At 41.4% G+C, this 23,557-nt stretch overlaps 1 protein-coding gene across 1 annotated transcript in view; it reads left to right on the top strand.

Moving 5' to 3' along the window:
• Rprd1b (regulation of nuclear pre-mRNA domain containing 1B) overlaps positions 1-23,557 on the top strand; it is a 47,217-nt gene that overhangs the window by 8,404 nt on the left and 15,256 nt on the right. Inside the window, exons 3-6 of the mRNA XM_048440904.3 lie at positions 6,805-6,938; positions 11,818-11,930; positions 13,564-13,690; positions 18,782-18,957. Coding sequence (XP_048296861.1) covers positions 6,805-6,938; positions 11,818-11,930; positions 13,564-13,690; positions 18,782-18,957 — 550 coding nt within the window. The remainder of the gene's footprint in view (positions 1-6,804; positions 6,939-11,817; positions 11,931-13,563; positions 13,691-18,781; positions 18,958-23,557) is intronic.

The raw sequence follows: 23,557 nt of genomic DNA, 5'->3' as shown, positions 1-23,557 counted from the left end.
GGACTCTTTTCCCAGCTCTCGGGCTGCACACCTTATACTGCCAAGTGCACAGCCTCCAGTTTAGGAAATGCATTTACGTAACCTTTCACAGGGCTTTGCAAGACCTAGCAGCACTGGCGTCTGTCCTGGTGCTGAGCAGGAATTTAGTGAATATTTGTTGATTGAATTAGGATAATAGTGACTAATTGGGGAAAGATCTGGTTTACTACAGGTAGTAAACTAACATTTTTACTTAAGAATGATCATTTTACTGCCTTAAGTTAGAAAAGGACAAGTAGAAAGGACTAAAAGGTGGGTACCAAGATTCAGAGGGTCTGTTTAGTGTGTGGACACATCTTAAACTGTACAGAAGCCAGGTATGGCAGCACACTCCTGTAATTTCAGCCTTCAGAGGCCAACCTGGGCTATGTAGTGAGATCTTGTCACAAAGAAATGGAAACAGGAGGCATTGGGAGAACAACTGTGGACATTTTACCTGTCTTTCCCAGCTCCTGTCTTTATTCCAGTCTGTTGAAGGTCCAGTTTGTACCATGTTTCTGGGCTTCTCTCCTTCACTCCACCATTAGAATAGAAAGTACAATAGCTACTTTAATGCTAATGGGCATTATCAACCAAAAGTAATTTAGTATATGCTCATGGTGTACTTCTGCTGTGGCCATTTGGTGATCAAAGGTGACTGACCCATTAATCCTCAAATTGATTAGCAATATTTTTATGATGCTTTTATCCTTAAGCAAAAAAAAAAATCTTTGAATTCAGAGACAGCACGATGTTCATAGGGTAGATTTGATTTGAGTAACAGTTTAACTAACCAGATTGTGAACATGTTATGGTTACAAGTACCCTGTTTTCTATAAAGTTTACACATTTACTATTTAACATGTATGAGTATTGTTTATATGTTTCATGCTGATCCAGAGCTTGGGGACTATCAGGGAAGAAGGCAGACAAGGATAGTGACGTGAACAAGACACTTTGAAATGAGATGGACACAGTCAAATAGAATAGTACTCTAGGGTGGGATCTCCTTTAGGCCAATTGTGGGTAAGGAAGTGACATTTGAGAACCTAAGGTAGAAATAATCATGGCATCTTAAGAGGAACAGTGAAGCCAATGTAGTTGGATATGGTGAGCAAAGTCAGATGTAGCCACAGATGAGATCAGGAAGAGGTAGAAAAGAACCGGTGACATATTCCCTGAGAGTCTGTTCTGTAGGATGTCAGTCAAGAATTGCAAGCCAGGGAATGAGACAATTCTCATAGACGTTGTAAAATAGCCTTTTTAAAAGCTCATGTTCATGCATATATGTGTGTAACAACTAAAAAGAGGCCATGAATTTGAAAGGGAGTTGGAGTGGGTATATGAGAGACTTTTGAGAGAGGGAAGGAAAATGATGTAATTCTATTACATCTATTAATTAATGAAAATTCTATTATAATTTCCAAAAATAAAAAAAATTTAAAAAGGGGAGAGAGATATTAAAGCCCAGGTAAAATTAAAGAGAAAAAGAAACTTAAGCATATATCTAGAATTTCCCTGTCAATCCATTTGTTAATAGTGCTGCCACTGATAGTTCATGGAAAGTTTAACAATTTGTAAAATAATGAGTAAGAACTTTTGGCAAAAGTTGCACTTAAACAATGGGGGGGGTCAGTACTTTAGTAGATGTTTCTCTTTTTATTCAATCAATGTATAATAAAGCAATATGTATACACTTTCTCATTACAGTATAGAGAAATTTTTTGAAATTTTTAAAGGCTTGTATTATGTTGAATAGACGACTCAGAGGGTAAAAGCCAAACTAGCTGAATTGGCTCTGGGTACAGTTGATTCTGTCTCAGCATGTAAGGTGGAAAATAATTGAGGAAAGCACCTAATGTCAACCTTGAGCCTCTATGTGCATATACACACACATGTGAACACATATACACACGTGTACTCAAATTACTTGCACACACATAAAAGATTTGTGTGGAGAATGGGTTGTGAAGGGCAAGAAAGCCTGAGTTTGAAAGGTTTTGCTGTGGTGTTGGCTAAAGTGAGATCAGTTAAGGTATTTGCAGTGAAAAGGCAGTCTCCGTTTACTGAATGCTTATTCTGTAGATGGAGTCCTTCCCTGTAAAATTCACACTAGTGTGTTGGAATTAAGTAGGAGCTGGTAGTGAGGGGAGAGTTTCAAAATTTTTATTATTTTATATATATGGGCATTTTGTCTGCATCTATGCCTGTGTACCCCAAGTGTGCCTACTACACACAGAGACCACACAGGCATCAGATCCCCTGGAACTGGAGTTACAGGAAGTTGTAAGCCGCCATATTGGTGCTGGGACTAGAACATGGGTCCTCTGGAAGAGCAACAAGGACTGTTAACTGCTGAACTATTTTTCCAGCCTCCTTCCCCGTTTCTTTAAAAAAATTTTAAAAATTACATGTGTATGTATATATATATATATGCTCATGTGTCTGCATGTGCTACAGCAATCATGTGGAGATGAGAGGACAATTTTCAGAAGTCAATTCACTCCTTCTACCATGTGGGTCCCAGGGATTTAACTTGAGTTGTCAGGCTTGATGGTCTATACCTTCTGATCCTAGACTTAATTTCTTGAGAGGTAAATCAGTAGTTAATGCCAAATACATGATACTCCTTTGTGGTTTGTGGGTCTCTGTACTTCTCCAAGGAGGGTAACGTCCTAGGAGGACTCATGACTGATTTACTACAGCCAGAGCTACAGACAGCCAGCAGAGTGGAAAGGTGAATGGGTGATAGTGACAGCCGGTATGTAGTTCATTCTGATGGGAAGAGACTCAGCTAAGATTTATGGAAGTCACCTCTGCCATTATTCCTGGAAGTAAGCAGTCATTCATGTAGAACCATGTTGTTTACACAGTTGAGACACAAACCACCAAGTTCATTAGGAAGTAGACATTGTCCTGAAACATAGATAAGCATAAGGGATTAAGAATCTCTCTAGGCTCAGGGTCCCCAAGGTTTCAGTTTCTGCTGCCAGCTCCACTTCTTTTGGAATGTAGGAGGCAGAACATCACAGCAGGGAGTGTGTACGGGAGCCCTCATGATGGCCAGGAAAGAGGAGCAGGGATTGGAGGGGCCCCTCTGAAGCCTATCTCCTAATGGTCCATTCAGCTGTAACTCATTGATGATGTAAGCACCTTCCTGGTTTTCCTTTATCCACAGCACCCCAAGGCCGGGATCAGAGTTTTCAGTATTGGATACTTTTTGTGGGGTCACTTTATACACAAATGATTAGCGGGCATCAGTTGGCAGCAGGTCTTTCTAGAACACAGCATTTATATTAAATCTTTATTTTTTGAGACAGGGTTTCTCTGTTTAGCCCTGGCTCTCCTGGAACTCACTCTGTAGACCAGGCTGGTCTTGAACTCAGAGATCCTCCTGCCTCTGCCCCCTGAGTGCTTAATTCTTTTTCTTCAGGTTTATTTTTAGTTTGTGTCTTTGTGTGTCTGTCGGGGTGCATGTGCACATGAATTCAGGTGCTTATGGTGGTCAAAAGCAGCAGATTCTCCCTGGAGCTAGAGTTGGGGGTTGTTATGATTCAGTGTTCTTAATCCACTTTTCCAGCCCCATTGATTCTTTTCTGAACAATTATGAGGGAATTTTCTGTTACAACTTTGTATAAGGTACTGTGGGAAGAGCTAACATTTTAGAAGAAAAGATTCCATTTCTGCTGTGTCCGTCACAGACTTGTTACATAGGGACCAGACTAATGTACAAATTACAAACAAATATACACATAAGCACACACATGAAAAATATATCTGTATTCAAAGAACTACCCTTGAAGCACAGGAAGGACGGTTCCCTGAGGCTAACTTGGCAGAACTTAGGCAGAGCTTGGCCGTGCAGTGTGTGTGCTGTGCCACACTGTGAGTTGGCTGGTTTTGGACTTCTATATTAGAAAAGTGAGCATAGGTTGAATTCATAATTGGAATTAAAATATATTTTAAACATTCAATACATATACTCAGTGTGTGGATAATTATTTCTTTGTTTTCCATAGTTTAATAGCAAATTATTTTTAAAATTGCTTTTTTGCATAGATATTTCTCATATACACATTATTTATTTGTTTAGTTTGGAATCAGGTCTTTATGTAGCCTAGAGTGGCCTCAAAGTATTTGTATAACCAGGGATGACTTTGAACTGCTCCTCCTTCCTTCACCCCTTGAGTTCTGGGGTTACAGGCAAGCATCACCATGCCCAGTTTATACAGAGTTGGGAATTGAATTTGGCTTGGTACGTTTTAGACAAGCAACTCCAAATTTCCAAATGAGCACTCTAAATTCTCAATTTAGAATGAAATCTGTGTAACCTGAAAAGGTAGTGTTCCTGCTTTTTTTTTTTTTTTTTTGCCAAACTGTGTTCTTACTCTAGCTGTATCTGATTCTGGGTGCCGAAGTGACTTCTGCTTCACTGGAGCGACTTATTTCAAAACCGATTAGTTTTGTTAATTTGTGACTTGAATGGCTTTACAGGAAAGTTGAAAGTCAAGTGTTTTATATAGAATTCAAAAAAGGTTTTAAAATTCCTAAAAAGATTGATTCAGCCAATGTGGTGCTCGTGGGGAGAAAAACAAGCCCCTCTGTCCAGAAATTGCATTTATATGCAACAAGTAAACAACTACTCTGTGCAACATGTGAGAGACAGTGAAGGTGGGGCAAGAAGTGTGAGTCCTTGTGGGGACGAGGGAAGTGCTACTGAAGAGGAGGGTGGGACAGAGAGCTCCTGGCTCAAAGCCTGAGGACCTGAGTAGGTAGGAGAGGTTGAAAAAGCCTTGAGGACTTTGTAAGTATTCTGTCCGATAAGAAGTGCCTTCCCACAGCAGCTAGAATTACATTATTAAAATTTGAGTGGCTGGGGCTGGAGAGATGGCTTAGTGGTTAAGAGCACTGTCTGCTCTTCCAGAGGCCCCGGGTTCGATTCCCAGCACCCACATGGCAGTTCACAACTATCTGTACTCCGCTTCCAAGGTATCCAGTGCCCTCATAAAGACAGATCTGCAGACAAAGCACCAATGTACACAAAATAAAAAGAAAGAAATTATTAAAAAACAAAAACAAGTTTGAGTAGCTGTAGGAGGGTAAGACTGGAAGCTGGAAGAGCAGTAATGAGGCTGTCGGAGAAGGCCTGTTGGGAATGGCTGCTGCTTGGGCCAGGTTGTTGGCAGAGGAAGGGTGAGAGTACCTCATTTCTGCAAATACTTTGAAGATAGAGTAAGCGTGTCTTCAGCATCAACACCAGAGAGCCTGCTTATAGCTGAGCTCTTGAAGGTGTAGCAGAAGCATTTTCCTGTTTTCCTAGTGCTTACCTCTGACTGAAAAATTATAAAAAATTAGTTGATGTGTTTCCAGACTTTGATCTCAGTTTAGCTGAGTTGTTAGTAGTAATTTGTAAGTAGGACATCTGGCCAGATGAGGCTGAGAATTAGCATAGCATTGCAGAGGTGCTATCATTGCTGAGGGTGGGTAGAAGTCCCATCGCAGTTGAATTTGCCATTCTTGATATTCCTAGTGAAGATATTTGACTTTGCCCCTAAGATGGGGAGGTCTTTTCCCCTCCCCCTTTTGACATAGTCCCATATATCTGAGTCTGGCCTCAGATTCACTGTGTAGTTGTCAATGGATGACCTTGAACTTCTGATTCTCTTGTCTTCACCTCCCCAGTGCTGGGATCACAGACATTACTAACCATACTTTGCTTTTGCTGTGTTGGGGATTGAACCCAGAGCTAGACAAACTCCTCAACTGAGCTATATCTCCAGCTCAAGGTCTCCCTTTTTTAATAGTTACGTTTTAATTTAATTTATTTGGAGAGACATGACTCACTCATGGGAGACAGGAAAACTTGCCTGAATTGGTTCTTTTTTTACTATGTGGTCCTGGGTATGGAAATCAGGTTGTCAGACTTAGAAACAAGCATATTTACTTGCTGAGCCATCTTGTGAGTCTTCTTAAGGTGCTCAGTGTTAAGATGTTGGCTTTTATGCATTTTCACTAAACAGACTGCCCAGGAACCCATAGGTGGCAGGCAGGAGGCCTGGGTCTCTTCAGAAAGTCTCCTGCTTGTTTGCTGCCATCTCACACGTTGAGTAGGTAAGAGGTTAACACTGCCAGCTGTATTCTGTTTTAAGAGCAACTTACCAGGAAAAAATTACCTAACTTTTTCCTTTCAGATATAAATTAAAAATTATTTCCAGTGTGTTCTAGGATTAACCATTAGATATAGATGTGTGAACACGGGACTCAGGCTCAGCCCCGTGTTAAAGTCATTATGCAGTAGTTAATGTTGAGATATTTTTAGCACATATATGTATGCATGTAGAGGTGTTGGTGCGTTAATGTAGTGAATTTAAACATTTGTGCCTTTAAGATTTTAAAGGTTTGACTAATTTTGATTTCTAGTATATGCCTAGGACTTAATTTAAATTGACGCCTTCTGAAAAGGCAAGTTGTCACAATTGCTATGGTCAATTTTGTTTTCTGTCTGTTAAAACCAGTCATATAGGATTTTTTTCCTATTCCCCCACATTTCTAAGGGAAAAAAGATTCCTTGGGTTATGGGATGCCTCTTCCCCACTCACCATGGGAGGAATGCAGTTTCTGTTAAGATTTGGGACTCCAAATAGTACAGGGTGTACCGCATTTTTGTTTTAAGTATATAAATCATTTTGGCAGTTGTTGTTGTTGTTTTTTTTAAAATAGATCTGTCCTAATTAAAAACAAAAACTTAAGCTTATATATATATATCTTTTCATCTTTTCTGGGCAGAGAGGCAGATGAAGGCTGTAAAAAACCTTTAGAAAGATTGCTGAACATCTGGCAAGAACGAAGTGTGTATGGCGGCGAGTTCATACAGCAGCTGAAGCTGTCTATGGAGGACTCCAAGAGCCCTCCCCCCAAAGGTAGAAACATCACCACATGTTTACAGCTCTTGGTCTTTGCTACTCCCAGTCCCACATGAAAAGCTGCAGTGGGGGCTGTTGTGGCTGCTGTGGTCCACCAGCCGCTTCTGACTCTTCAGAGCGAGATGATGCTGAGTGATGGTGAGAATTTAGACGGAGCTCGCAATGGGCAGGCCTGGGTCTTGTGCTCATGCGGCCATGTTCTCACTCCCTCACTTCCTGTGTGGGTTGGCCCTTCTTGCTCCTTCAGGGACTGTCCTCGCACGGGGAAAGGAACAACCAAGTTCTTTAGAATTGTGGTTGACTAACAAATACCTCGTCCTGGCCATGACATTGTCCAAAGCAGGGCCTTGCATCATTCCCTTGCCCTTTTAGAACTTGACTTTATTAATAATAAATCTGGTTTTCTATCCTTTTATGATCGCCAACTTATTGTCTATATTGATTTTGATCTTTACTGAACCCAGGGTATCCTTGGGAAGTATGTATGTGAATTTTAAAGTTCTTAAGAGTCTATGTTATTTCTTTCTCTAAAGAATAAATTGAAATGTTTGGTTTTTCAGTCTCTGGTTAGTTGTATGTTACTTCTAGTTGGCATCACGAGCTCCTAAGCTGTCACTCTGATCTGACTCCACTTATACTTACTGCTAACAATCAAGTCAGTACTCACCATATTAAGGAGGCTTTCTGATGTGTCTAGTCCACTTGGAGATTCTTTAGTCCGTGCCCTCATGATGCTCCTGGTTCTTGGGCAAGCTGAGTTTCCGAGTGTCCCTCTGGATGCTTTGTTGGCTGCGTTTCTGCATCTGCTGCAGTTCTTCACAACACATCTTTGCACCCCTTTCACTTGTGGCAGTGTATTCCCCAAGAATGCCACCCTGGCTCTCGTGTAGCCGTCCCTCCTTGTTCTCTGGTGCTGTGCACACACCTCTGCTGTTGGACCTCTCGGGTTTAGCATGAGTGACAATAACATGTCTTCAACCCGTCACTGTGCTCTTTACAGCCTCTTCCAGCTCTAAAATTACCATGTACTTTACAGTAAGCTGAAGGAGACTTTCTAAGAAAGTGCTTTCAGGCTTTGTGCTGTTATTATTTTACTTAGAAAACTGTTGTTTTACTTGCTTCTGAAAAGCTAGCTGTTTTCTGCCTTGGATTCCAGTAGTGGCAGCATTGTGGCAGTGTTGGGAAAACTCCTTCGAAGTTTGGCTTTTTTTACAGGCTAGCAGTGACACGTGCTAGTGTCAGTTGTCTTAAGATTGTTTCCTTCCCCTTCATCCTGTAAAGACAGACACTCAATAGACTCCCTGGGTGTGTAAGTCATGGCAGCTCACTCCTGTGTTCTCCGGAGCTGGATGATCAGAGTCATTTATTACCATCCTTTCGAACCCCTTGACTTCCCCAGAGGCTCATTTCCAAATTTGAATAGTTGTTCTTATTGCAATATTGATTCATGAGTAATTCATTATATTTGGGCAACTCATAGAGTTTGCCTTTACTTTCTTTTGGAACTTTTAAAAAGTTTTTTGTTTGTTTTTAATTACTAAATTTTTAATTATGTATGTATGAATTGGAGTTAGAAATAGCTGTAAACTGTCATGTAGATAAAGGGAACAGAACTTGGGTCCTCCGAAAGAACAGTCAGTGCTCTTAACCATTGAGCCAACTCTTCAGTGCCACAGCAGTGTAAATTTTATATTCGTATTTTATTTAAAAAATTTTATTTTGATCTTATATTCATATTCTGGTGGCCACTCCTTTCACATGACACTTTTATGCTGTAGTGGCTGAGTGTGTGGGGGTCATACCACATACCACATATTAAGCAGCTACTGTGTACTGAGTACTATTGGATATTTCAGATGTAAACCATATGCTAGTGGGTTTTCCACTTAACAATATATCCATCTTTGCTTTGCAAGACTACAAAATGATCATGTAAATCGAAACTGTGCAAAAAGAATTTAATGATCCATGTAGAAAATTGCAGTTCTCTGCCCCACCCCTTTTTTTAATCAGTTAAAACACTGACTACAAATGTATAGCGAAAAGAAAAAGACAGTAGAACTACCGGTGTTTTATTTAGGCACAGTGGCACATTCCTGCAGTTCCAGGACTCAGGAGACAGAGGCAGGAGGATTGCTAGTTTAATACCAGCCTGGGCTACATAGGAGTTTGAAAACAGTTTGAGCTGCATAACAAGACTCTGTCTCAGCTAGGCAGTGGTGGTGCAAACCTTTAATCCCAGCACCCGGGAGGCAGAGGCAGGTAGATATCTGTGAATTCGAGGCCAGTCTTTTCTTCAAGAGTGAATTCCAGGACAGACTCCAAAGCTACACAGAGAAACACTGCCTTGAAAAACAAAACAAAACAAAACAAAACAAAACCCTGTCTCAATAGACCATTGTCCATGAGGAAACTTAACAACAGAGGGCCTGCCTACAAGGGCAAGACCCTAAATTTCATTCTTAGAGCTAGAGTAAAACAGAAAGTGGAAATATTGAAACAAAGTAACTTTCATTGCAACAAATGTATCAAAAACAGTTTGAATAGTCTCTCTTTCAGTGTTTTAAAACTAGGAAATTTTCTTTTTAATTTTAATATTTTTTTGAAGGCTGGGTATTAGACAAGGGACTTCATGTGTGTCAGGTAAGTGTCCTGTCAGTGAGTTAACATCCTCTGGCCTTTTTACTCTACTCTTTTTTTTAAGGGAAGGGAGATTTATTTTGTTTATAGTTTCAAAGTATTTGCTCCGTAGTAGCTTTGTTATTTAATTTGACAGAGGATCACTAAAGCAACAATATGTGGAGGAGGAAGCTTTCTTTTTTTTTCTTTAATTTTATTTATTTTTATTGAGCTCTAGTTTTTTTTTTTTCTTCTCCTCTCCCTGCCTCTCCCTTCCCCTTTTTATTTTATTGCTGAATAGTCCTGGCTGGCCTTGAGCTCTCCATACCTGTCTCTGCCTCTGCTCAGCTGAGGCTGCAGGTATTTATCACTAGTCACATCCTGAATGTTGCTTTAGTGTGAAGTGTTCTTGTGGGGTCACTTCTTCCACCATCATCCTTTCTTCATTTTTGCTGTTAAGTTGGCATCACCAGGCCCCTCTGTGCAGCGTTAGTCTCACCGCATTACCAGGCCCCTCTGTGCAGCATTAGCCTCGCCACATCACCAAGCTCCTCTGTGCAGCGTTTGCTTCACCGCCTCACTAGGTTCCTCTGTGCAGTGGTAGCCTTACAGCTTCACAAGGCCCTTCTGTGCAGCATCGCCCTTAGTCAAGTACTTACTTCTCAGCTCCTCTTAGTGCTATTCAGATTCAGTTCCACCATGGCTTTAGTTGCAGCTTCTTTGTTGTGCTTTCATTTTTATGGTCAATTCTCTACTTAGGATTTTTATGAAATGTGATATGTATCTGTCAAATGGGATGACACAATATTCCACTATATATATATAGTTCTTGTGGGCTGAGGATCCAGTGCACAGTGACTATCACTGATAGACATTGTGAAAAGGAAGTGATTGGTTATTGATTGTGATTTGGGGACTGAACTATTAGAAAAATCACTTCATCCCAGTATTTAGTTTATAACACCTGGCCGTGAGACCTGAAGTGTGCTGCTGGGAACTAGTGTCATTTCACTAAACTGTGAGAGCTGTTCTTCATAGTAGCATTGTGTGAAACAGGGACAGCCTCTATCATAAATGTGGTCAGCTATTTTCTCCCTTCCATCCATAAAACAAAACTATAAGAAAAAAATACAATTCATATTGACTGGCCTTTCTGTCTAACATAACTAATAAATGTGTAAGATAGAAAATAGGAGCTACATCCTTGGTTACAGAAGAGACTTAAGTGAGTGTGTGTGCACCTTCCTGGTGAGTTACATACAAATTCTGAGGTGGGTGCCTGGTACCTGCCCCCCTTTTTGACAGATAAAGGTACTGTGCTTAGTTCTTTGTGTATAGTGGAAAGACAACGGGTGTTGTGCCAGGGAGTTGTTTAACCTCCCTGGGTCTTTTTCTGTTTGCAATAGAATGTTCTGTCAGAGTTGTTGGAAAGATGAAAGGAAAGAAAACCATTGCAATGCTCCGCACATATTTGGTGTCCAATATTTCTTTTAAACGCAGATTTATCATTTAGATTTATTTCCCCAGTTGTTTGTGCTTGTTTTGTGTTGCCCTGTGTGATGCAATAAGAATGATTTTAGAATTAACACATCTATCATAATCATGTAAAAGCACAGGGGACAGATAATAAAGAATGTAACTTCCCAGCCTCAAAAGTAGTTAATTCTAGAATGAAAACTTAAGTAATTTCTTCCAGTAGTATCAATCATGTTTCTCAGTAATAGTTATTTTTTATTTTACAGTAAAATTAGGTTTATTCTGGTCTTAAGGAAAGAGTTGAAAGGGTATTTGTACTTGAAATCCTTGATAGTTTTATTGGTGAATTTGTCCCTCTTATTTTTTGAAAAGCATAAAACTGTTTCATGTGCAGTGTGTTCTCTGTCTCCCCCCACCCCCCATACAAGTCGGTTTATTTCGGTAAGAAGCCTCGTGCTTCTTACCATTTTACTGTTTACTTCTTTTGAAGGAAGGAAAGTTCTAACTATGGTAGCTTGGAGCATGCCCGTTTTCGCCGCTTCCAGTAGTAGTTTCTTGGATTCAAAAAATTGATCTGAGATGACAGACTGGAAACTTTTTTGTCTCTTCAATAACATAAGGAATTGCATCAATTTAAAAGAACTAGCAAGAAAGTCAGTGTGAAGCCACCTCTAAAACTGAATACCCCACCCTCTTCCCCCAGTTTTACCTGTGGTCATTTAACAGGGCACTGGATGCTTATGCAGGTCACGCAGCTCACATCTGTCATGTATTTTCTTAGCAACAGAAGAGAAGAAGTCTCTGAAACGAACTTTTCAGCAGATACAAGAGGAGGAGGATGATGACTACCCCGGAAGTTACTCTCCCCAAGATCCTTCTGCAGGCCCCCTGTTGGTATGTGACTGCACAGTGACTCCAGGTGACCTCTAATTGAAGATCATGACCACGAGGTGGCGCTTGTTATCAGTAGTGTGGCTTGTCAAAGGGCAGCAGCTACAATAGCCCACTCAGACACAGCTCACCAGACATCTGACTTTATAATGAGTTTATGTTTTATAAAGTGTTTGGAATTGGTTTTGTCTTCTAAAAGTGAAAAATATTCTTTAAAAGCATATTTATATGGTATGATAAAGATGTTTTTGAAGCACTTTGCTGTGCTTGTTACTAATAGCATTCTTGTTTATAAGCAAACAACTTATTACTATCTAAGGACAGTTTTGTAACTGCCAATAATAAATTTACTTCACTATAGCCTCTGTTATAAGTATTGCAACAGGGAGTTAGTATTTAAGGATGCATTTGCCTTAGATAACCCCTTGTGAAATAAGTTTAGTCTGGTTCATCTGTTTATCATCAAAGACAATAAGCCACCAAGAACGCTTAAATAGTATTTAAGTAATTTGCCACGTATCTTAATTTGAATTCAGGTCTGTCATAATTCAGAGTTCGTGTCCCTTTTTTTGTTTTTGTTTTTAATGTTTTGAGATAAGAGTCTTACTGTGTAATGCTAGCTGACCTTAAGCTTGATGTTTTCCTGTTATAGCAGATTACACCTGTAAAACTAGCTCTGGGGAGTCCAAGGCACGAGAACCATTAGTTTGAGGCCATCCTGGCTATATAGTGGGGCCCTTTAAAAAAAAAAAATCAGTGTCCCTACCTCAGCTTCCCTGGTCCTGGAATGACAAGTGCATGCCACCATACTTGGCTGTCCATGTCCTTTTTTGTTGAATGTGACTGCCTCATCTTAACTGTATTCTTCATTTCTGCATGGACATGGTCAGGACATAGATAATTAGGAAATATGTGTGTGTTGTGTGATGTTAAAGCTATGGATTAGACAGGATTAGATAATAGCAATGGTAGGTCATATCCTTGCATCTAAAACCTTTAAAGGGGAGGAGCTTGGATTATCAGCTTTCAGGGTAATCTAACTATTGCCCACAAAGCCAGCTGTTCTTGGGTCATTGTGCTCGGCTACTTATTAGCATTCTGTGCTTTCTCATGGCTTGGTAAAGCCCCTTTGGTAGATGCAGAATATGCTTTTCTTGTTTTTAACACCTAATGAGTTAATTCATTTCACATTTTAATATTGGCAGGGATCTTAACTTTGTAAGGCAAACTCTAGAAAAAAATGTAATCAGCCAATACACAGATGTTCAACATCTGGTATTTATGTCTTTTTTCTATATTATAGACGGTTTTATACTGTAAACAATACTTCATTTGAAATTAAGCAGCATGAACTAGCGTCCATATTCTTAAGTTGCCAAAAATATGCTCTTTAATTAAAAAAAAAGGTCTATAGAGGTTTATTTATGTTTTGTAGACTTAGAACAATTAACTTTATGTCTTTTAAAATTTGTATTTTTCCAACCACAAATTCCTGGTACGAAGAACAGTTGTTTGTGTGACTTTTTACCTGTTTTTTTAATGCTAAGAATGACCGTTTTTATAATTTGTTTTTAGCTAATTTTCTTTAGCTCCGTTATATCTTAATGGGTTATATATTTGTCTTTGCCCTTTATAGACTGAGGAGCTAATCAAAGCGTTACAGGATCTGGAAAATGCTGCATCGGGAGATGCTACTGTTCGGCAGAAGATTGCTTCCCTGCCCCAGGAAGTGCAGGATGTGTCGCTACTGGAAAAAATAACAGGTGAGAGGTCATTTAGATGAAAGAGAGGAAAGAGGAGCCATCTGTAGTTGTGCTGTGTCCTAGGCAGAGACTTCCTGTGATTGTGGGTGCTCTGCCATGTTGGCATGTAAAGCCATTCAGCATGCTAAATAAGAAAGTTCTTGGAGGGACTGACTGGACAGGTAGATTCACATTGAGAGTATTTCCTGCTGCTGCAGGGGACCTGGGTTCCATTTCAGACACCTGCCTTGGGTGGCTACAATACCTTTAACTCAGGGCATCTGATGTACTCTTTTGGCCTCCATGGACACTCATACACATATGGTATACTTGCATGCATTTATACATATAAATAAAAATAGTACAAATAAGTTTTGGGGCTGGAGAGATGGCTCAGTGGTTAAAAGTTCTTACTGCCCTTTCATAGGACCTGGGTCTGTTCCCAGCACCCACATGGTGCCACAACTGCCCGTAACTCCAGTTCCAGGGATCTGATGCTGTCTTCTGACCTCTTTCTGCATCAGACACACAGGTGATGTACTTAGACACATGCAGACAAACACTCATACAAATAAAAAGCAAAAATCCTAAATAAATAAATAAAAATAGGCCACAACAAAAAGCTTTTGAAACAGAATGTGAATAGTGATCTGAATAGTTACAGCAGAAATGCTGGAGTGTCATAGCCAGCTACTCTCTGAATAAAATCTGTTGGCAGCATGGTACCAATTTTGTATGTGTAGGGCAGTGGAAGCCAGGAAAGGATAGGCTATGAACTCAGGACCGTTTGCTAAGAGGAAAGAAGTGTATGATATGCAGCTGTGTTGTTTAATGCAGTGCACACTAACAGGCTTGGGGCTGGTCAGTGCCATGAAGGTGTGCTGTTGAGCTCCTCCCAGTCATTCCTGCGTAAATAGAGGCGTTGACACTGTTCTTGCTTTCTGCATAAATGGTTGAAGAAGGGAATGAAGTACGAGCTAATCTTTTAAAAAGCATGTTCTGTGCCTGGCACTCTATGCCTCATGATAATCTTTGAAGAATTGTATTCTCATATATAAGAAAGGATTGAGACTTTGCAAAGTTAGATATCTTGGCCAAAATCACACATGCAGTGAATTTGGGGATTTCAACCTAGGCTGCAAATTAAATGGTCTTTTCATTGCAAAAGTTCAATACTTTTAGCCCATTCTCTCCAGGTCATTTCCCTTCCAGCCCCTTGAGCTGGCTGCTTCTCTGACTTCCTTCATGTTCACCTGAAAGAAGTGAAAGTTACTGAGGCAATAACTTCCTTCAGTTGGCATATCTGTAAGGTTCACTGTATAGCAGGTGTTCCTGGCGTCATGTCCATAGCTTTTCAGGGATTAAATGTTGAGGAGGCAGAGTTGGTGGGCAGTGAATCAGCAAGAAGATAAAGGTGATCAGGGAAAGCTTTCTGCTTTGGGAATCTTTGAGTCTCCCTTCCTTTGAGTCTGTATTCTACCACCTCTATGAAGCCTCTCCCATCCCCTTATTGAAAATACTGGTCCTCTCCCTCCCAGTGCCCCACTTACTCTTTTGTAGTTCTAATCTTCAGCTGATAACAATACAGTACTATGTGTGACTTCCCTTCCTACTAAGTAAGACCCAGGGTTAAAGGCAGAGGATGTTTCTTATCTTTTGTCTCTGCTATCTGAAAACCAAGGCACATGAGAAGTGCTCAGATACTTTCTGGGTGATTTGTAGTTGGATTTTTCTTTGGACTGCCAACTCAAAAATAATGATCTGGAGACTTATTATTAATTATGAAAGCTTAGCCTTATCTTAGGCTTGTCCCTCTAGCTCTTATAACTTAAATTAACCCATTTATTTTAATCTATGTTCTGTCAAGTGGCTCGTTTCATACTGCCCATGCTGCTTCCCCTGTGTCTGGCTGGCAGTTCCGTCCTTTTTCCCAGAATCCTCTCTCCCTGGAAGTCCCACCTAATACCTTCCTAACTATTAGCCATTTAACTTTTTATTACACCAATCACAGCAAAACATTTTCACACATTGTACAAATACCCCACAACAGTGATTGAAGGTTGTACACTGAGAATTTGTAAGGCTGATTGGGGTTAACTTCTTGACATTGGAAAGAGGGACTGGCTGCAGGGACTAAGTGGCTCCTGAGTTGCTGTTAAGGGGAGCAGGGAAGTGAGGTAAGAGCTGAGAAGTGCTAGCTGGTAGGGTTCCTTCCTGTGCTGGTGGTTCTTAAGAAAAGAGAGAAATGGAGGAAGTAGGGGAAGCTTGGGGATTGTCAAAAACTGAGTGTTTGAGTGAGTCAATCAGGAATGCAGGATTCCTGAGCCCAGGCAGAGGACTTGCCTCAGGAGGCGGCTCATTAAAGGCATGGGGAAGGCAGGCCAGAGCACAGCCGGTCAGCCCCAGGCAAGATTCCGCATTTGAACTGCAACTTTTGTGTGACACCCATCTTTTAAATTGAAATTTTTTCCCATATGATACATTCTGATCAGTTTCCCCTCTGTCACCTCTTTCCAGATCCTCTCCATTTCTCTACCCATCAACTCTACACCTTCTTTCTCTCTTTTGAAAACAAATAGGCAAATAAAAGAACAAACCATAATTAAAAATAAAACACAAAAAAGCATAAGAAACACATATACATGTATATACACATAAACAAAACAAAAACAAAATCAGAAACTATATATGTGTATATATACACACACATACATACATACATACATACATACAAAAGACCAGTAGGGTGACTATTGCCCAAACAAAGCGTTACAGGACAAGACATCTGCAGTACCATTGAGTTTGTTTTGTAATGGCTTTCTACTGCTGGGCATGGGGCTGCCTCTAAATGTGCTTTGTATGTCCAGTGAGACTCCATTGGGAAAAACTAATCTTTCCTTTGCAAGTGTTTGACACTTGAGTTATAGATAAGGGCTGTTGTCCACTTCTACTCTCAGGACTGGCACCTCTTCTGGCTTGGACCTATGCAGGTCCAGTGCATGATGCCACAGTCTCTGAGTTCATGTGTGCATCAGTCCTGTTGTGTCCAGAAGATAACTGTTTCCTCGATGTCCTCCATCCCCACTGGCTCTTATAACCTCAAGGCTCCTTGAGCCCTAAGGGAAGAGGTTTGATGAAGACATCCCATTTAGGCCTGGGAGTTCCAAAGTCTCTCTCAGTACATTGTCCAGTGTGGGTCACTATTAGTTCTGCAGGGAGAAGCTTCACTGATGATGGTTGAACAAGACACTGATCTGATTCCCAGCCAATGTGGGTTGTATAACTCTTGAGTAATAAAAAGCAGTTTCTGCGTTCCAATACTTGTATAAATGATCTGGTTTCCTTATACAAGTTCTTGAGGGTGAGAATTGATTCTTTTTTAATTCTTAAAAATTAGTGTTACTTTGCTATCTTGCCACAATTACTCTAGCAATTACTGTTACAAAGGATTGACACAACTGAAAGTGGCCGCTCAGGCTTGTTCACGGGTCGCACCACCAGTCTATACTGTGTGGTCCCTGCCCGCTGTCACAGGCCCTCTTCCCACCTTGTTTTGCTCACTTCTTCCCAAGTATGTGTTCTCTAACCCAAGGAGGGAGGAAAGCTTGATCTTTGGTGTCAGACCCAGTTGGAGAGCCCTCAGTAGCTCATTTCCTATTGTTCACAGAGGCAAGTAAGGACCAGATAGCTGTTCTATGCTAGAAATTCCTTAGTTCCATTGCCTTGAAGAATGCCGAGAGCTCCAGATTTGTGTCACTGAACTGTCTGTCTAGCTACTGGCAGCTCTGATGCCCTTTGCTTCAAAACATCAACCAGCTATTTTCATCCCAAAGATTTTTTTGTTTTTATTAATTTTTAATATTTATTTTTTACTTATGTGTATGTGTGTGCCTACATGAATTTATATGCACCACATATATGCAGGTGCGCAGATTGAATTGGATCCTACAGAACTGGAGTTACAAGTGATTATGAGCTACCTGATATGGGTGCTGGGAACCAAATCCAAGTTCTCTACAACAGCAATAAGTGCTCTTAAATCCTGAGCCATCTCTCCAGTCCCCAAAAGACCTTTTAAAGCAAGATGCTTGCATTTAAACTTGTGCCACGGCATACAGGTGCAGCAGTTCTTGATGGATCTAAACCCTCCTTTTTCCTCTGCTCACTTGCTACACCAGCCTTTCTTTAGCACTTCTTTCCAAGAATTCCCTTTCTTATGATTCAGGGCTTGTTCCTCTCCTCTCCCCAAAGCATGGGTGACAGGCCATTATTAGGATAGGAAATCAGTCTGGTCAATGGTGACCAATACTTTAAAAATACAACACAAAAGATTTTGCACATATAAGAAAAAGATGTTTGTTCCCCCCTCCTTTCCTTTTTCTTTTTTTTTTTGTGGGGGGGGGGGCGTGCTGTGGGGGACCTTGCTATGTAACCCAGACTTAAGGAAATTATGGCAGTCCTACAAGTGTGAGCTACCGTGCATGGATGGCATTGCTTATTTGTGATTTTATAAACTATTTCCACTGAGGGTTGTGCTCAGATACATTTGAGAGACCCTTCCTCTTTTTCAGACCCTGTATTCTGCAAGTGTGGGAGACAAGCTCATTCCCAGGTGCCAGGCTCTGTCTCTGGTGAACAGAGTCCTGCAGATCAGCTTCTAGGACCACATTCTGAGCCTCTCCCACAGCTTCTGTTTTCTTTCAGTCTCTCCACACCCAAGATGTGAGTGCTTGCTCTGTTACTTCAGAACAGTGGGGAAAGTCTTCTTAATGTGGCAATAGAAGCAAAAGTACTCCATCTTCTCAGAAACAAGGGAAGCCATTTCACAGATGACCCTAAATATCTATATGCTGGTTTTGTTTGAAGAACTTTTGCTGGAAGCTCTTTTCAGCGTGCCAGTTTTCCTGTACCATGCAGTTGCCTCACTTCAGGCAGTTCAGAAATATGTCTTGTTGACAGAGTTGGCACCTTTGGAGTCTTGGCTAGCCAGCATTGTTGGTTCACAGGTTCTGGTTTATTCTTGGACTGTGTGACCCTTCTTTCAGGAATGTTTGCAATCATACCTATGTGATTTGTATGTTGTCTCTGTTTTCTGCTCTTATTTGTACTCAGACAAAGAGGCAGCTGAACGTCTTTCAAAAACGGTAGATGAAGCATGTCTGTTACTAGCGGAATATAACGGGCGCCTGGCAGCGGAACTGGAAGACCGGCGCCAGCTGGCTCGGATGCTGGTGGAGTACACCCAGAACCAGAAAGAGGTTTTGTCAGAAAAAGAGAAAAAGCTAGAAGTGAGTACATTGCAGAGCAGACCCAAACTGTCTGAATTGCCCTTCCTAAAGCCCCATTTTATTCCTCAATTAACCTTTTTTTTTTTAATCTTTTGGAAATGAGTGAGATAGGAGCATCCATTGGATAACTGTAATTACTGGAGCCTAGTTCAGAGTTGAAGTCACATTTTTATGTGTCCAGGAAAGAAAAACTCCCTCAGTGAAAACAGTGCCTTTAGTCACAGCATTTAGGATCTTTAATTGTTTCAACTTAGTGTTACAGTTGACAAATTATAAATGGAGGTAGAAAAGGTCAGCAAACCGAAGGGCACTTAGCTGGTTATGTTGGGAGTCTGCGTTGTTCTGGGGTTTGTTTCTGACATATGCACGTACTTGCCAGTAAGGCGTCTGCCTACAAGCTCTTTCTGTACATAGTCTACAAGTTCAGTTATGTTTATGTAGTCTGATTCAGCCTTGGGCAGGAACCCACTTTTCCTGTGTTGAGAGCATGTACCTCAGTGTCTCCAGCAAGAAAGGGTTTTGAGTCATTCCCTCACCATCTGCTTCTTAACTCAGCATAGCTCCTTGTCCTTGGGGAGCAGAGCCAGCAGTGTGGCTGTTGGGGTTCAGCAGTTTCTCCTCTCTTATGTTTCTAGGAAGAGAGGAGGGGGTCTCTACCTAGAGGAGAGTACATCATAATAATCACAAGAAACACCCCCATGAAGCCCCCTCAGTAGAAAAGGGAGTGGAAGGCCACCCTTCTTCCACTAGGGAAAGTTGTCTGGCACAGAGAGAGGGAGTACTGAGCTAGCTCTAGCGATTGTTGCATATTCCATTCTGTGGTCGGCTGACTAGAGAGGGAATGCCATGTCCTTACCTGCAGTGATTATGGCAGCTGTAATAGCTAGAGGTGCTGGGGACTTCAAGTTCCTAGCCAATTTGAGTGTGGAAGGTAGGAGACAGCTGAGCAGTAGTGTGGCTTTCCTGTAGATTCAGCACTGACCAGAACTCCTAAAGGGAACTTCATCAGCAGTAGCAGACGGCCATTTATCTGATGCACTCATCTTTCACTGAGGAAGCATTTCAGCACTGTATCTTGGGACTAATAAGAGATTGTAATTAATGATTCTGGTTGTAAGTCATCGTGCCATCTGTTGAACTGGCCCTTGGCGACACATTAAGGGCTTTCTCTGATCTGTCAGACATTGATTATCATGAGCAGCTGTTGTTGGGTGGAATGTGGCAAGCCACCATAGAGGACAGTCTTTGAGAAGGAGACTGTTGGTAGAGGCTTTTAACTCTTTGTTCTGTCTCTGCCCCATCTGCAATTAGCTGTCTGTTTCATAGGGGGCCATTCTGCCTGCAGGTAGCTTACTAGATGCCCAAAGAGGTAATGAGGCACAGAGGTCAGAGTTCAGTCCATTCTTTAGCTTTGCAGCCCTGTTGTTGCTATTTCACAAAATATGGAATGGAATTGGAACCCAGCACTTGGATGGAGTAGGAAGACCCTGGTACTGCAAGGCAGTCAGAACTCAGAGTTTCTGTCCCAAACCATGTTAGCCAGCCAACTGGGCAGGACCTTTGATTGCAAAAGTAAAATGAAGTAAAAAGCAAGTGATGGGATAACATGTGAGAGACTGATAGATGGCATTAGCTCTTTATCCGTGCTCACTAAACAAGTGAACAGTCTACTCTTCTGAATCTACGATTTTCTCTAACCCCTTATAATAGACAGATTTTCATTCTGTTCTGACGGTGGTGGTAATACCCAGTGTGCAGCTTGAGAGAACCTCAGTGCTGCAGTCCCTCCACCTTCCTTTCATGGTACTTGGTTCTTAACGTTGCCAAACTAGAAGGCTGGTTCAATCTTGTCTGCAAACTTTTTGTTGCCTATTGTGTGCAAATGCACAGTTGATGGACCTGTGGACAAGCAGGTGTTTTGGGGGTCTTTCCCTACAGCTCAAATTTGTTAACACTTAAGTTTTCTTCTCTTTCTTTGAGAACTTGATATTGGGTTCCTAGTGGCTTCTGAACCTTGAAGTGACAGAGGTGCTGGGTCAAGTCTAGAGGGGAGGAGAACCTATTCTGGCTCACAGAAGGAAATTGAGTTTCAAGGAAATTAGTCTAGTGTTACCAGCATAGGTAAACGTAAAACCAAACAAATTAAGACTGATGACAATTCTGATTGTGTAGCATGAGGGCCAACTTGTTGGGGTTTCTGTCCCACCCGGTACCCCACAGCCAGCAAGTCCCAGAGAAAATCAATCACACAGAGATCTCTATAAGTTATAAAGCTGATTGGCCCATTAGGTCAGGCTTCTTATTAGTCCTTGTAATTTATATTAATCCATTATCATTATCTATGTTAGCCACATGGCTCAGTACCTTTCTCAGCGTGGCAGCTCACATGTTGCCTCCTCAGTGGTCTGGGCAGGAATGGAGGAGTGGATTTCCTCCTTCCTAGCCTTCTCATGTTCTCATCGCCCCGCCTCTACTTCCGGTCTGGTTGACCTGCCTATACTTCCTGCCTGGCCAATCAGCAGTTTATTAAAATATGATTGACAGAATGCAGACAATTCTCCTGCATCATGGTTGTGGTTTAAGATAATCCCTGATGGGAATTGGTAATTGGAGGAGAGAAATATGTTTATTGAAGGGGAGCAACCAAAGGCCTGAACAGGTGTGTGAAGGCACTAAAGTGTATGGACAGAGGAATGGAGACCCCGCGTGGAGCTGGGGCCTTGTTTACAGTCACCAGTCCGTACCTGTTCACTGATAGACGTGTGCAAAGATGGGTAAGATATTCCTCTTCCGCTGGGAGTGCTGCTCAGGAGCAAGGGCTTTCCCTGATTCCAGAAGCCTGCTTACTTATTTTCCTCAGTGACTTGTCCTCCATGGAGAGAACTGCAGAAGCAGGGAGTTAAAGGGGACTCTTCTAGCTCATTATGTCAACACTGAAACATACCAAGAAATATTTATTAATAACATTCATTCAGTCAGATGTTTACTACGGATGTATGCAAGGTCTCAAATGCATGAGCTGTTTTGGAACACCAGACGCCTTCAGATGGTCTCCTGAAGTCTTTTGGACTCTATGCTCTTTGGCTGCTGTCATGGCGCTAGGAATATATTTGTTCCTCAGAAAATGCTTGTTCTTTGACTCATTCCTCAGAGGAAGTCGTCTTTTCCTATAAAGAGAGTTCTTGTTGCTAGGTTCCAGTAAGTGGTTTAGCAGATGTGATGTATGTCGGCTGCAGAGAAGCTGTTAGGGAAGGTGACTCTGGTAGAACAGCCTACTGTTGCTCTTGTGCACCTGTCCTTTATCCTCTAAGTAGAATTAGGGTTCATTGAGGGATGATGCATTTTAACCATTTTATGGTTCAAAGTGTCATGGTTGACACTACTGTACCACTTTTCCCTTAAACTCCAAGCAAGGTTAAAGGAAAAGCTAATGAAAATCTGTAATGTTTTGTGTCATGAACAGAGAAAACCTAGAAATAGAAAAGAAGGCTGTGGAAGAGACCAGTTTTACTAACAGCTCAGAGGCCAAGCTACACTGGGGCCTAAAGCTAGCCTGACTCAAAAGGCGGGAGCCGAAGGAACCAGATCAGCTCTAGCTATCACTTCTCAGAACAAAGGAAACTTTGTTTCTTGCTGACAGAGGTGACTCTTAGCCCAAGCAACTGCATAAAGCTCCCAAGCTTTAGTCTGAACAGGTTGTTCAGAGTTTCTGTCTTGGCATTTTGAATGAAAAGTGGTGTGCGTATGTTCGTCAGAACCACCAGAGGGAGGAGGTGGAGGAGAGAAGCCACTTAGCTTCCAAGAAAGAAAGAAAAAAAATCAAAGGGTCAAGTGCCTGCAGTCTCACCTCCTGGCACAGCAGCTTCCTGCATTGTCATGGTGTGTGTCCATGATCTAGGCTGAAAGGGGCTCTCCATGGTGCACAAAGACTGCCAAACAGAGAGCTCCAGATGATCCCTAACTACAGTTTGTTTGTAGGTTGAGATGAAATTTCTGTAACATACAGTTAAGCATTTTAAAGAGTCAACGTTTCAGTGACATTTAGTACTTCATAGTACAGAGCAGCTATCTGCTAACACTTTTATCACTGCCCTTACCCTCTCTGCCCCTGGGGATTTTATATACTCGTGTCTCTTTTAATTAGGTAATAAACTGAGGTTTAACCACAAAGTACTGTGTACCAGTGCTTCATTCTTACTGAGGTTGAATGTTAGTGCAAATATTGATAATTATTGTAATAGTAATAGCTATTACATGGATCTGCCACAATTTGTTCGTTATTATTGATGGGCATTTGAATTACATCTGTTTTTCTGTTACTGTGAGTAGTGAATAATGCTGCTGTAGACAGTGATGTGCAAGTTCTTGTAGACATCTTTTCATTTTTCTTGGGTGTGTGCTATCTAGGATGGAGGTTGCTAGATCAAATGGTGAGTCTGTGTAACCTTTGACAGCTATCAAACTGTTTCCCATAGCAGCTGTCCCAGTTCCTTTTTCTTTTTCTCCCTTTGAGACAGGGTTTTTCTGTGTAGCCCTGGCTGTCCTGGAACTCGGTCTGTAGATCAGACTGGCCTCAAACTCAGAAATCCACCTGCCTCTG

This window comes from Myodes glareolus, chromosome 10 (assembly GCF_982192425.1).
Source record: "Myodes glareolus chromosome 10, mMyoGla1.1, whole genome shotgun sequence".
Lineage (NCBI taxonomy): Eukaryota > Metazoa > Chordata > Mammalia > Rodentia > Cricetidae > Myodes > Myodes glareolus.
Note: the sequence above shows the minus strand (reverse complement) of the source record. Positions and strands in the feature narration are given on the sequence as shown.